Source organism: Heteronotia binoei, chromosome 8 (genome assembly GCF_032191835.1).
Source record: "Heteronotia binoei isolate CCM8104 ecotype False Entrance Well chromosome 8, APGP_CSIRO_Hbin_v1, whole genome shotgun sequence".
In the NCBI taxonomy this organism is placed as follows: domain Eukaryota; kingdom Metazoa; phylum Chordata; class Lepidosauria; order Squamata; family Gekkonidae; genus Heteronotia; species Heteronotia binoei.
In genome coordinates this window covers 89,848,397-89,863,609 of record NC_083230.1, presented here as the reverse complement: position 1 = coordinate 89,863,609, position 15,213 = coordinate 89,848,397, and the positions used below count along the sequence as shown (strand labels likewise).

Below are 15,213 nucleotides of genomic sequence, written 5' to 3'. Positions count from 1 at the left end.
CAACAAGGAAATTACCTCTGGATGAGGACCACCATCATGTTTGTATAGGTAATCCCTGTGCAAACACTAGTTGTTTCCAAATCTGAGGTGAAGTTGCTTTCACAGTGTTTTCAGGGCAGACTTTTTTACGGGTGGTTTGCCATTGTCTTCCCCAGTCATCTACACTTTCCCCCCAGCAAGCTGCTTCCACTTTTGAACTTTTGTGTTATCAACCCCATTGAAAATAGTCCTAAAACAGTGTTAAGTGGGAGGGAGGGTGAGATGCAGCTTACATGTGAGTCGCACTGATGTCCTGAAGCATAGTTTTAACAGTGTCTTCACCAAAGACTTTTCTTTCTTCCATTGGCCCATGGTTTAATGCTGCAGTTTATAAGCCTCTTTAATTCCAGCCCACTAGTGACTGCAGCAAGTTCCAGTTTAACCATGTTCTCTAGATCAGGAGTGTTGAACTCATTTGTTATGAGGGCTGAATCTGATAAATGAGACCTTGTCGGGCTAGGCTGGGCTGTGTCGGGGCAGGTCATGTGTGTACTGATTTAAGATTAGGTAGCAGAGATATAAACTTTTTAAAGGACACAAACATGAATAAAGATTTTTTTTAAAAAAACAACCTTAAAACATGCTTAAAACATTAGCACTTGTTGGTCTAAAAGATGCTTTCTTTGTATTTCTTCCATGGGATCCAGGGAACTGGGCAAAGGAAGCTCTGGCTCTTTCCCTCCCTTCCCAGGGGACCAGGAAGGGGAGGAGCCTCAACCAATGGAGAAAATAGAGGTTTTGCTCTGTAGCTCCTGTGTGACTGAGCAAGCCTAGCAAAGCAAGTTGAGATGCAGAAGGTAGCAAGAGAGAGGGAAAAGGAAGCAGACAAGAGCCAGTTGCGATGGGGCTTGATAGGAGTCCTCCGGGGTCCTGATTCAGCCCTCAGGCCACATGTTTAACACCCCTGTTCTAGATGATTACATGGATACGGCCAGGTTACATACTTTAACAAGTGACTTTTATTTGCACTACCATGGAAAGCATTTTATAGCTTCTGCCCCTCTTTCAAGGCCAAAGGAGACACAGCAAGGGAACCCATGGGCATTTATTCACAAGTCCACATGTAAAGTGTTAGACAAAGTCCTCACACTCACTCTCACACATGTACAAAAAATGACCTCTTTTCTGTGCTGTTTTAAGCCTTCCCCCACCCCATCTTTATTTGGCCCTTGGTGACTATTTATTTGAAATAGATGCCCTCTATTGTCTACAATTTAATTTTTATACATGCCAGTAACTTTTCCCCCTGTGAAATAAATCAAATGAGACTGACATGCAGGACCTGAGATTCTTCTAGAGTTGCATTAGAAGTGAAAGGGTTGTTACCCTGATATTCAAACAAAATCTCCATCTTTAAATATAAAACACTTTCCTCATTCTCCAAATGTCAGTTCTTGTCAGTGACAGAGAATGTCTTCTCTGTTTTATTTAGAAATGTCAAGGCCTCAGATGTTTTGGTAAAATGATTTCAGCATTCCAATCAAATGCAAGAGGATAAATGACTATGCCAATGTCAAAGTCATACCTGTGATCCAGATCCCATCAAGCCATCACTACTGCTATAACATGGCATGGTCATTCCTACCTACCAACAGATCAATCATAGGTGTCACTAACATACACAGAATAGTACCAGGACAACACCTGTGCTAGCTATGCCAGTCACTATTTTATTACCTGGCATGAGGGGCACACTGAACTACCTGCACTTGGTATATCCTAGGATATGTAATGGGGCAAAATAGCTGGTAAAAGCTTACCCTCAGAAAACAGCTTCCTCGATTAGTGCAAAGATACAATGCAACTATCTGTTCAAGGACTTTCAGACAGAACATTTGTGGGCCAATTGTCAATTGTGTGGCACTATTAAACTTCTTCCAGTAAAGCATACAAAACTTCCCTTTCAACTGTTTAGTATATCTACTGATAACTGAATTCTGTTCATGGTCCTATTTCAGAGGAGTCTAAACTTTTAAAGCAAAGGACTCGTCAAATTAAAGTCTGCAAAAACAGAAGACCATCTTGAAGAGATGTACTCGGCTTACATCGGAAAACACCTCCATCAGAAATGCTTCCTCATAGATCAGAAATTACAGAACTAACGTTGGCTACAGTTGCAGCAAGTAATGACCATTCTTCAACAGTCTGCTAAAAGAAATTCCACTGGTTTCAGACATTGCTCCATAAAATCAGGTGGCAACATGTCATGGTTTATCCCTTCCTCAAAACAAAGAACATTTTCTGGACACTCCTTATTCCATGAGTTCCAACAATAAAGAATCTATGTCAGTTGATATCTCCAACTATACAGAGAATACAGTCACCAAGCACTCTGGGTGGCAAAAAGGTCTTGGATGACGATGATTCTGGTCAGTTTCGCTAGCCTTTGATAACTGCAATGGGCCTCAGTTTAATGGCTTTCTTGCTGATGCCAGCTGCATGGCAGGTGTTGACCACATCTGTCACATTCTTGTAAGATTCAGGTGCCTACGAGAAATTAGATGCAAAAAAGCGAATTTTATTACCTTAACTATCAATTATTATTACTCTATTTTAAAAAGGCTCCAGGTGGCTTCCAAATATATAAAGCTACACCTACAGCATATATTCCTAAAGCATAATTAGAATTTTAAAAGTTCAGAAGCAATTCAATTACAAAAAGGACCTAACTCAGACAACCATCTCAGATAAGCTTTTCAAATACTTTAAAAAATACTTGGCATTTATTTAAAACAAAATCATATAGAGTGAGTCCTGAGAAGGATTTCTTCCCATACTAAAATTCACATGGTGGGACCAACACTGAAAATGCTCCTCTTAATCTTTTTAGTGGAGAACTCTTAAAGAGACAGGAGGATGCATACAAAGAAAATACTTTTGAAATTCTATTTAATTTATGCAGGACAGTATTAGAATTTTTAAAATGTGAGATAAAATATTTTTTAAAAGATGGGAGTGGGGAATCATTAGAGAAGTGCTGAAAGAATTAATCCAAGGGTAACATCCATAACAAATACAATTATTTATCTTCCAGTTGCAAAAAAACCAATTATGGACACAAAAGAAAAGTTCATATAAGAACAACACAAGAAATAGGTTGATCACAGACTATGAGTGCCTCATCTTTCTTTTGCAAGCCAATTTAAAAAGAGCTCCCCAGTACGGTATATTAAAGAAAAACTTTAAAAAATCCTTACTTCTTCCATGACCAGTTTGGGAGAAGCAACGCGGATTGCAATCCCCATGTCTGCCAGCTTGTCCAAGACATCCTGAAAATCCAAGTTGCGTCGGGATTTGGCTCGGGACAGTGCACGACCCTGAAGAACAAGTTTATCATTTCAGTTGCTTCTATAGTCTTCACTGGAAGCCAGCATGGAGCACAAATTATAGTCAACTTCTAGGACTGTGTTTCTCAAAATGTAATAACATATTCAACTCAGCTAAATTTATTCGACTTCCTAGCTTCTTTCGCACCTCCCTCTGTCCTATAACCTTTGCATGTCACTTAACTGTGACTCCAGCTGCCAGGCAATGTCAGCCCTATTTCTCTCCCAGAAGTTACAAAACCAAACAAGGAATTGTTGAGCCTTGACTAGTTCTAGGCTTATAAAACAAACATACCCCACCTGACAACATTAGGGCTCTTATTAGGCAGAAGGGCAAATTGCAGGAATTGAACTACAGTATTCAAGAAGCTGTATGTGCCCAAATTCTTTTAACTACTAAAGGTACAGGGCTAAACATTACAATGCTCACGGGTCCAACCTGTGGATGCCGATACCATTCCAAAGCTGAACATGGCCAACTAAAAATGCTGAGGTCCTGAAGCATGGTGGGACAAAGCAATCTTGTGAGGATCAGGTCTGCATGGCATTTTTAAATGGCAAAGTTCATCTCTAAAATGGCATCGATCTAGTCTGACCTGCAAGGATCTCCAATAGTGAGCAGTCTCACTATTCTTTCAATAAGACAAGTAAAACTGCTTACATGCAGAACTCCTACCATCTACAAATGAGAAAAGTCACTATTCCAAGAATTCTCATGAAGGCAAGATACATTACAGCGCACGGACAGAGGGATAAAATGTGACACATTACCACAGAGGCCAGGTTGCAAAAGCTGCATTCTGAAATCTAACTGGAATATCACAAAGTGCCAGGTTAGGATTCTTACTACTCACCGCTCCATGGCAAGTGGTTCCAAATGTTTCAGTCATGCCTTGCTCTGTACCAGTAAGGACATAACTACACGTTCCCATAGTCCCACCAATCAGCACTGGCTGGCCAGTCAACTGCAGGGACAAACCAAAAAGATACCAGATTGAGGTCACAGATGCCCTCAAGTGCGAGGCATATATCATTCAGCAAGATACCTGTATAATGATTCATACCACTGATTCATACCATTCAAGCTCAGATTTCTGTTAATGAATGAAGGACAAATGGCATATGTGAAACCTGTACAGAAAAATCAGTAGCAAGTGGATGTCATATGTTAAGTCCAGCAGCAGCTTCTGGGTATCTTTTGGGCCAATGGGAAGTGGATTAGCCTGAGCCAAAAGCACTAGAGTTGTGCAGCAGGTAGCCCAGTAAGATGCTACCTGGAAGAACACACATGAAGGCCTCACTAAGAAAAATTTGAATTAGTCAGGCAGCTGATCTGAGCTCTAGCCCTGACTGCAGTGGGGAAGAGCAAGGAAGTAACCTGTCAGGATGGGACAGGAAGAAATAAAGCGAGGCCTGCAAGGAGGCCCACAAACAGCAAGCTCAACCTAAGAGGGTTTCAATAGACTGGCCAACTGGAAAATGGAGACGCAATGTAACAACTGCCCTATCTTTAAGGAACTAACACCCCTTGTGAGAGACAAGGACTAAAGAAACCCAGGCCACTGATGTGGTTAAGCATTCTTCCTGCTAGAGGGGCTTGGGTGCCCAATAGGGGCAGCTGTGCCCTCCAAGCCCTAAAGAGAGCTGTACTATTGTGGCCACAGAAAAACAACACATTCCTGGAAAAGGAAAGACATCATGCAATCATTTGTGTGTAAAAAAATAAGTTAGAATGGTGTCCCCAAACAAGAGACATTGTTATCTGGGATGGAGAAATTAAGATCTTGATCTTGCCCTTCCTCCAAGGAGCTCAGGGTGGCATGTGTACCCCCCCCCCCGCCCATCATTCACTGCTATAACCCACTAAGTAAATTAGCTTGTGAGCGTGTGAATGGTTATCCAGCAGTTTCATGGCAGAGTGGGGAAGTGAATTTATTTATAACTTTTTAAAGTTGCCTTTCCAACCAACCAGGGTCCCCAAGGTGACCGGGGTCTTCAGAGTCCCAGTCCAACTCTCTAACCACTACATCACCACTGGCTCATGAAAGTTTTCCATTTAACTGTTGTTGCTAAGGTGAGAGAAGATGCAACAGCAAATTCGTACTTGGTAATCGACAGCTATGAGGGGATGATGCGGAGGAAAAGCCCGAGTTGATCCTTTCCTGTGCACCAACAGGGTCTGTTCTTTTCCATCCACCACATGCTGCTCTACTTTAGCAATGTTGTGTGACACATCATAGATTACGTGCATGTCCAGATCATCAGGGGTGGTATTGAAGACTTTGGCAAAAGCCTAACAGAAAAGAAAACAACATTTGAGTAAGGAAATTAGTTTTGAACTTTTCTCAAATTGCACTCTACATGGCTTTACTTCCCTCTGACTCTTGCAGCATAACACTCCCTTGCTGAAGACTCAACAAGGGAATTACCACTGGAGATGGGGGGAAAGGCTCACACTCAATGGTCCCACTACTGTTCATGTCCAGTATAAACATTCCCTCTGAACTAAAGAGGCACTCACGCATTTGGGACATTCTACCACCAATCTATTAGCCAGTTACAATGGCTGACTCTGGTAGGCTTAGGAGTGACAAGGATGGCAATAAAAAAAGCACATCACTTCCAAATTAATCAGTAGAGTGTTTCAGAGCCTGTAAATAAATCAGCCCACAGTTCAGACTTGATATTTACAGTGAACCCCCCCCCCACACACAATTAATTAATTTAAACCAAATCTAATTCTAGAATAAAAACAATCCCATGGAAAATATTAGCCAGATATCCAGCAAGCAGGGCCTAGACGATTTTCAGGCAGTTCAAGAAACACTGTCTTGCTTCCATTAGGGGCTAACTCCAGGAGTAAACCCATCCTGACCACAACAGGGCTTACAGATACTGAAATGTACCAGTCAGTGCAGTCTCTCACTTGCCTGTCTAGTGAGGAAAGTCATGGAAGAACGATTGACCCATGCATAATTTCCAGCTGCTGCCATTCCCTTCAAGTAATCCTGGCCCTCTTGGGAAGCAATCCTGGCACAAGCCAGCTGGCGGTCATTCACGGTGATCTTGTCTCGTTTCATAGCTTTCTCCATAGCCACGAGGGCATCTGAGGGAAAATATACCCAGATCAGCGCCAACCATTACTAAATCAACCCCATCTTGCAAGGCTTTCCAACTTAGACCAGAACATAGTACCAGACATTCTCTCATGTGTACGAACTACATTGTGTGCATTATTCCCCCTTTCCCAAGGAATTTGTGGAATTCTCCATTGAAATATTAACTAATTGAAGTTTCCTCACCAATTCCAGCCTCTCCCACCAAAAGGAGTCTATACCTGTAGCTACTTGGTGGCCCAGGCCTCTGCTGCCACTGTGGATCATCACACACACTTGTCCCTTGTGGTCTATACCCATCTTCCGAGCAGCATACTCATTATAAATTTCATCCACAACCTGGATCTCAGCGTAATGGTTTCCGGCTCCCAGAGTCCCCAGCTAGCAAAACAGAATGAACAGACATGGAAAGAGTGACAACCATCAGCCAATGTAGTCATTAAATGTATAGAACGCCCTTCTCCAACGGGCTCAGGGTACTGTACATTATAATAAAACTTACAATGGTTAAAACACAATAAATAGGAAATAAATTAACACATGGAAATCAGTAAACATCCTCCAAATAAACAATGGCATAGCAGTTTCTGCCTGTCTTGTATATTGCTAGAGACAGCTAAACAATGACAGCCTGAAGCCCACCTGAGAACTAGCATTACAGAAATGTAGGAACTCTGCCTCATTGAGCAGAGTAGAGGCCCATGCAGTATATCCACTCATGTTTAACTATTGCTAGCAAGATGCCATTGGGAAGCTTATGTAATGTTAGGGAGATTCAGGTGGGTAGCTGTATCTTCAGATGCCTAAAGAAGCATGGGTGCACATCAAAGCTTACACCCAGAATAAAACTCTGTTGGTCTTAATGGTGTCACTAGACTCAGACTTTGTTCTGGAACATTAGGGTATGGAAGCTTATTGCCTCGGATGTGGAGGTTCTGTTCTCAGCAATTCTATGATGATGCCAATCACCACCTAAACTACTTGGCCACCACAATATCTTGGGACAGTTAATTTTACGTTAATCATACATATCACAAATGACATGAAACTGGATGCTCGTAGCGTTCAGCAAGATGCTTGAAGCCAGTTTAAAAAGAAATGATCCTGCAGCACATGAAGGGAAGGAGAAATCACAAAGGATATTATTTACTATGCAAGCTGACCATCTGTAAATCTAGATGCTGGGATGAGGATCACTGGTCTCTTATCAGCCTTGCTCTTTTCTTGCACATTTACACTCCATCAGAAATCCCAACAGTGGGTAGAACAGCGTCCAAGCCCAGCATAGCATCTGTAGACCAATTACCTGAGGCAAACCCCTTTTCTTAGCCCTTGCAGATACTTTATTTGGATCAGCTTGCAACATCCTCCCATATTCTTCACAATGCTCTTTATCCTCAGCCCAGGCATAACCCTCACGCAGGGACCAGTCCACTCCCATCTCCAGAGCCTCCTCCAAATCCCTATGAGTAAAAGATACTTCCATTAAGAACACACAAAATGGACAGAACAAGAACTACTCGACCAACCCTGGACCAAACTTAGCAAAAGCTTATTGTCACATCTCACCACACAGCCAGAATACTGCTAAGGAAGCAATAGAGACATGTATGCTCACCAAAAGAATCCAGTTCAGGCACTGGACATAAGCTCAGAAAAGACTGGCATAGCAAGTCACCACTAAGCCAGGGATCCTACCCTATCTTACAACTAAGCAAAGCTGGAAGGCTTCCTCCAACTTAAATGGTTCTTCCATTAGAGGAAGACTCACTTAAGTTGGAGGAAAGCTCCTTAGACGATGGTTGGATCCACCCCAATATTTTCATGAATAGCCCCAAAGCTTGAACAGAGTCCAAATGGCTCCGGTTCCTTTGATGTATGCATGTGCTTCTATTTCCCCTAACGTGCTCAACAGAATTGGACCCTTAACATGCTCAACAGAATTGGACCCTTTCCTTTGCCCTATAGAGGAAAGTTCAGCTTGAAAAACTTTCCCTTGCAGTCTCCTATCACTGGTGAGAAATAGCAGTGCAGGAAAATGATTCATATGGCTGTTGTGACCATATGCAATGCCCGTGAGAAAGCATCAGTCTGTAGGAGAATAGGCTGAACTGTTTGATCAACCATGCTAGGAAGAATTCCCTGTCCCAGTCTGCATGTAATTTTCCTTTGCACCCCATGGAGTCAGATGACCACTGCCATGCACATATCATGCTCCGGTAACTTCCTGGAAAGGAGAAAAGTCTGCAGAAGCTCTAGTGAAAATAAGAGAAGTCATGTTGGATCAGGCCAATGGACCATCCAGTCCAACACTGTGTCACACACTGGCCAAAAAACCAGGTGCCATCAGGAGATCCATCAGTGGGGCCAGGACACTAAAAGCCCTCCCACTGTTGCCCCCCCTCCCAAGCACCAAGAATACAGAGTATCACTGCCCCAGACAGAGAGTTCCAACAATAGGCTGTGGCTAATAGTCACTGATGGACCTCTGCTCCATATGTTTATCCAATCCCCTCTTGAAGCTGTCTATGCTTGCAGCCACCACTACCTCCTGTGGCAGTGAATTCCATGTGTTAATCACCCTTTGGGTGAAGTAGTTCCTTATATCCGTTTTATTGGAACCTCAATAACTTAGTGCACGAAAGTGTGTAGCAGAATACTTGGGTGCTTCTGGACTGCCATTACTAATATGTCAACCAGCAAAAATGGCTGGCTCAAATGTGAAACACAGTAGCTGTACTGATTGTGCCCTAAAAAGTGGGATGTCAGATTGAGGCACCAAGGCTGCAAGCCAGATTCCATAATCTGCCTCTGCACCACAATACTTTTACTTCTGAGGACTGCTATATCCAAGTCTGCCACTTGAAAGAAGAAATAATTTCAGACCTGGAATGCAGAGGAAACATCTGTCCTGGAGTTCCTTTTCCCTCATGCAAGCATCTCACCAACAAGCCCACCTTGAAAATGAAGCAGCTACTTGTTCCAGTTGTGGATGTAACACAGGGGAAAATAAAGCAGCTCTTACTTGGCATTCATAGGAATGACACCCTTGGATCCTACACCGACAGGAATGTGGTCAAACATGGACTGGGCCAGCTGCTCCTTCACAGGCTGGACATCACACTCATCAAGGTTAGTACGCAACAGCCGTACACCACAGTTGATGTCAAAGCCGACACCACCTTTCAGAGGAAAAAGCAGATGTCAATATGGACAATACCAAGTGGGTTGATTACATGGTAAAATTGGTTACATGGTTACAGCTACAATTAGACACACACCCTATTTAGACTAGCTGCACTAGTGGGAAGAAACGCAATGGTTCTGCATAACAAAACAGGGACCCAGTGGTACCTCAGAATTTATGCCAGCATAAAGTTTAGTGAGTAAGAACTCACTGCTGATTTAAGAAAGCTTTATGCTATAATAGAGATGTAAAACTTGAAGAAACTTTGAAACCACAGGCTAATAAGTTGGGGGAGGAGAGGAGCATTTTCTCCCAGGAGAAGAAAAAAAATGAAATGTGTAATACTTATTTTTCTATCAAACCTGAATCTGTTTTACTGATTGAATACCCTAAAATGCATTGTTTTAGTTTAATGAACATACAAAGTTGTACTCTTTGGCCTATTTACAGAATTTAAAATTTTCTATAGGAAAAACCACAAATATAATCCAGTTCTTGAAAAAGAATTGCAAACTGCTACATCCTGTGCTACCATAAAACATATATTTAATTTTTGCCATCTGAGAGGTAAGAATAAGGAAAAGTTGACCGTAGTAAACTTCTGTAGTAAAAAAAAGAAGCTGTATTATTTGGGCAAATACTCTTTCACAGAGGACTGTCAGCATCTCTGGATATTAAGCTAAATGCTATAGCATTAAAAACACTGAATGCTTCACTAATGTGTTATTAAACTCATCACAGAATATTAGCTGTTGCCAAAATTATTTACATTTAACCAAAACATCTTGAAAATATTGTTCATCTAAAGTATTTTTTTTGAAGAGTTAGTCCAAAATTTCCCAATTTTAACGATAGAAAATTTGAGAAAGTCCTCGTTCTTTTTCATGCTATACAGTCGGAATTAGTGAAATACTTTGTAAGACAAGCTTTTTCACTCAAAAAGAAAAAAATAGATTTTTTTTTCAGTGCTGTCCAAAATTTCCAATTTTTCTGCTGAATCTTGTGTTAAGAAGCACTGTACTCATTCTAAAAGATAAAATACTTCACAGGAAAAAATTGGAAAAAAGGCCTTGGAAAAAGGGAAACTTTCCCTCCTGAATACTGAAGGGATTTCTTTTTCTAGGACCTTCAGTCTCTATGCTGAAAAACATTTTGTTAGTCTTTTAAGATGCCACTGGGTTCCTATTTTGCTTTGCTCTACAGACTTACATGGCTACCAGCCTGCAACGGCTCTGCATGACTCCAGAAGCTGCAGTTTACAGAAATTTAACATTTCACAAAACTCACACTTAAGGAAGCTGAAATAATGATTAGTATACAAAAGTATCACGAGGGCCATTACTTTCAAACAATACATACCTATTACTCCAGTTCAAGTCCATGCATTTCTAAAGTGATGGATAACTAGCTGATCGTTATAATTTTAGCTAGCTGTACTTTTACTTTGATTCAAATTTACAAACTGATTTTTTAAAGAAAATCTTTGTGATTTTGTTATGAGGCTGCAGCATTTAAAAATGATGGGCTTGTTTAAACTGCGGATCTCAAGTGTGGCTAAATTAGGTGAATTTAAGGGAGCTTTCAAATCAAGGGAACTATCATGACCCTCAACGTATTATAAACCTGGAGTCTGCAAAGGCATGAAAAAAGACATCTGCTTTTCTTTTATAGCACTCAGTCAAGAGTTGGGGGAGAACAGAATCACCTCAGTGCTCTACAGCAGTCTGAGAATGTATTATTCAGGGTCTATGGGTTAATTTTATCCTGCTCTTCCTTCAAGGAACTCAGGGTGACATACATGCTGTTCTCTCCACATTTCATCCTCAACAAACCTATAAGCAGCCTGAGAGAGCATGAAAGTGTGCAATTCACACAAGGTTATCCACTAAGCATGACATCTGAACAGGGTTTTAAACACGGATATCCCTGGTCAAAGTCCAGGACACCAGCCAGTACACCAGACCAGATCTCATCCATGTGCACTAATGGCCTGCATATATGGTCATAAGCACATATACGTGCATCCGAATAGAATACTCTGAAATGCATTTTGTTTATTAATCAAATTTCAATTCATGGCATAAGTTTGGGGGTTACGAAAGAGTTCTGCCTCTGCAAAAATAACACCACATCCAAATTGCCCATACCTGGTGATACCACAGCTTCGGGGTCATTCATATCAAAGGCAGCCATGTTACCAATGGCAAAGCCATAGCCAGAATGGACATCAGGAAGCCCTATAGACCTCTGGAAAACAAACAAACAAGCTTTTTAATAGATTTTAATATAGATATTTAAAAGATTTTTAATATATATTTAATAGATTTTTTTCATTGCTGCTCAAGATTTTTGTTTTTCTACTGCTTTATCATTGAACTGTGAAATTTCTTGCCGCAAGAACCATTTTACCCATTTTAAAAGATAAAATACTTCACAGGAACTATTTTTATAACACTGGGAACTTAGCTTCTGTTGCCTAATCACATATCCAATGCAAAAGGTGCAGAGATCCCAAATCTCTTTTTTCTCACAAAGACATTGGTAGAAGCATAAAAGTAAGCTTACAGAAGTACATAACAAGGCAAAGTTGCATGTAAGCATATACATTCCCTCCTGATTTCTGAAGTGAACCTAAGAATATAACTGCGATCTTGCCCTACATTGGTAGAGTGTACAAAGTAAAAAAACTGTTGTAATGGATCAGTTTAAGAATGTCCAACAGTATTCCTTGATGAACGGAAGGCTTGTAAATTCTGTCCCCCGCACTACAAAGTGGGACTAAGATGTACAAACTACTCTCTATGCTGCCTCTGTCCTGAAAGAACTGCTATAGTAAAGAAACAAGAAGCCACTCACATGGATGATGCCAGGCAGCGCAGCCACATTTCCAATTTGCTTCATGGCTGGCAGGAAACCACCAGCACCTGAAAAAAGATGACAGACTGTGGAAAAAAGTGTGTCCTTTCTGCACAGCTACTGCTAATGCAACATTCTAATGATAATATTAATGCCTTCTTTAAGTTGTGTCTGTATTACAGAGACTGAAAACTTGGAAGAATGATGCAGACTAGCTACAAGAGAACCTCTGTTTAAGAAAGAAGTATATTCTCAATCTACTACAATGTGTCATCACAAAGTAGACAAGCAAAAATAAATAGTACAGCGAATTATTAGTGGCAGTTTTCATTCTCAAATAAATTATCAATAATTTCTCTTTTGAAATGTTACAAAAGTTACATGCCAATAAATAACGTTTTTGTGCAAATCCCCTAAATATTTTCCATATATCAAAATTCACTCAAGCAGCCTTAAACTTTAGTTGTATCGGTGGACTATATGCCACATGCTGGATTCTTCAAAGGAAATGGGGAGGGGAGCTGAAATTTTAAAGATAAAAGAAGCAGTGACACGGGGAGACTAATGGCAAACACATACCTCCCCCTCGACAGGAATTCCTTAACTCTTCAAACATCAATTTCTCTAAAGGATCATTCACATAGAACACACCTTCCACCTAGAGGCATTGAGAAGAATAAGGCACAGGAGAAGAATAACACATCATTTTTACCTTATTTTATTTATTTACTTTCAATTTATACCCCGCTGATTCCAAAATGGACTCAGGGTGGCTCATTGCCATTCATACTCCATTCAATCAAAAACTGCAAGTAACCACATTAGCAGGTTTCCTAAAAAGGGGGCTTCTTCAGAACTACCTATTATTTATATATTTGAAAGCTAATGCTAAAAAAAGTTATGGTACACCAAAAACATACAACCTAGATAGACAACCAGATGAACACAGTTCCAACTCAGAGGACTGGCAAAAGGTCAGAATTCAGCCTCTGCTCCACCCATTCAATGATTCAGTCAACCAGCACTCCAAAAGCTAAGATCATACTTGCTTGTATGCTTATTTAAAACATTTCTACTCCACAGTCTCACTGAATTTCCACAGTGATTTCCAGTACCAATCAACTAGATCAAAATCAGAACAATCTAATAGCAAGATCACCATATAATGTGTGCTGCAATATTCTAACTTAGATGTGACCAGAGCATGTGTACTTGCACACCATGTCACTCAAGAGCTGCAGCTGACACACCAACCAATGTGAGGCTTAAAGGTTGTCAATGAAGCACAGAGAAGACCTGTACCTCCCTTTGTAGGCCTGTACCTAAGATCTGTTTAATGCATGTCAGAAAATAAGATGGTAGAAGGTAGAATAGAATGCACCATTTTAGACACCAGGAAATGAATTCCACCTTTGAACGTTCCTTCATATACAACTCCATTTCGAGTGGAAAACTAACCCAACGAGAAGAAAGTGCACACACCCTCCTTTTGCGCCTTACGCTTATTGCTAGGTGCACACACACAAAAAACAGCTGCAGGTGTCATTCAGACACAAGGATGGAGCACCCTGTACAAATATTTCATAATGCCTGCCTTCACCCGCAGTCTGATATGACGCAGTCCATTCAACCACTTCATTCTCCTGCATGCGTCAGTCAGCAGCACCCCATACAAGGCAGCTGATCCCGACCATTCCCAGCCCCTTTTCCCCCTTCACGCGCCGGAACCCTCAAGCAGCTTTGAGTTTTGAGGATAAGCACCCTGCACAGGCTCAGAGGCAGCCTTAATTCTCATTCTGGTTCTGAAGCTACCCCTATCTTCGAGGGCTCCTCCACTCACGTGCATGTTGGGCACGAAGCCCTTCTTGATGCGCCAGCAGTTCTTGTCGAGTTTATCCAGATATTGCAGCTCATCGTTGTAACTCCGGCTCATGGCGGCGAAAGCTCCGGGTCAGCCCAGCTACCGCCACTAACTTCGTGTCACAAAATTCAGCCACACACGCTCTCCCTTCAACCAAGGCCGGGTACGGGATCCGAGAAGGCTCGCGAAGCTTTCCGAAGAAAGATGAGTAGAGAAACGCCTACGGCATCCGCAGAGGCTCAAATATCCTCCCCCCCCCCAACTCTGCTACACGGCGTTATACTTTTCCTGCAGCGCCCCCTAATGCTTAATGAAGGCAAAGTTTGCTGAAACAAATCGGGAGGCTGAAACAAGCAAACGGATAATAATCGCAAACTACAAAAGCTGCTTATTTTAAATCATCATAGAAGTGGGTTCCTAGCTCCGAGATGGGAAATTCCTAGCAATTTGTAAGCGGGGCCTGGGAGGGGCGGGAGCTCAACAGGGGTGTAATGCAATAGAGTCTGTGGGACGGTGGACTGATGTTGGTGCTCTGGAGATCAGTTGTCATTCTGGTAGATCTCCAGACCCCACCTGAAGGCTGGCAACTCTACATTCTTCCCTTCCGGTTGTGGAATGGGCTTGTTGCCTCCTTAGGTTGCATCTGAAGTAAGTTGTCAATCAGATTTATAGGCAAAGGGGTGACTAAAGACTTTTCAACTTTGTGCTCAGGGTTGGCTCAGCTTTCAGTCCTTCAGCCGCTTGGGAGGTGAAAGTGGAAAAACTAGGGAGTCAAGGCACAGTGAGCCAGTGTTGTGTAGTGGTTTGATAAGGTTGTAGGACTAAGTC

The 15,213-nt window shown here is 41.6% G+C and overlaps 1 protein-coding gene across 1 annotated transcript; it reads right to left on the bottom strand.

Moving 5' to 3' along the window:
- Window positions 1-975: 975 nt before the first annotated feature.
- Window positions 976-14,594, bottom strand: RTCB (RNA 2',3'-cyclic phosphate and 5'-OH ligase). The gene is made up of 12 exons (XM_060245554.1): window positions 14,365-14,594; window positions 13,104-13,182; window positions 12,525-12,592; window positions 11,816-11,915; window positions 9,507-9,663; window positions 7,788-7,944; window positions 6,703-6,862; window positions 6,296-6,471; window positions 5,470-5,658; window positions 4,220-4,330; window positions 3,237-3,356; window positions 976-2,526 (listed from the first exon to the last, which is right to left on the bottom strand). The coding sequence occupies exons 1-12, from the start codon at window positions 14,455-14,457 to the stop codon at window positions 2,419-2,421; spliced, it is 1,518 nt and encodes a 505-aa protein (XP_060101537.1). The 5' UTR covers window positions 14,458-14,594; the 3' UTR covers window positions 976-2,418.
- Between the last annotated feature and the right edge of the window lie 619 nt (window positions 14,595-15,213).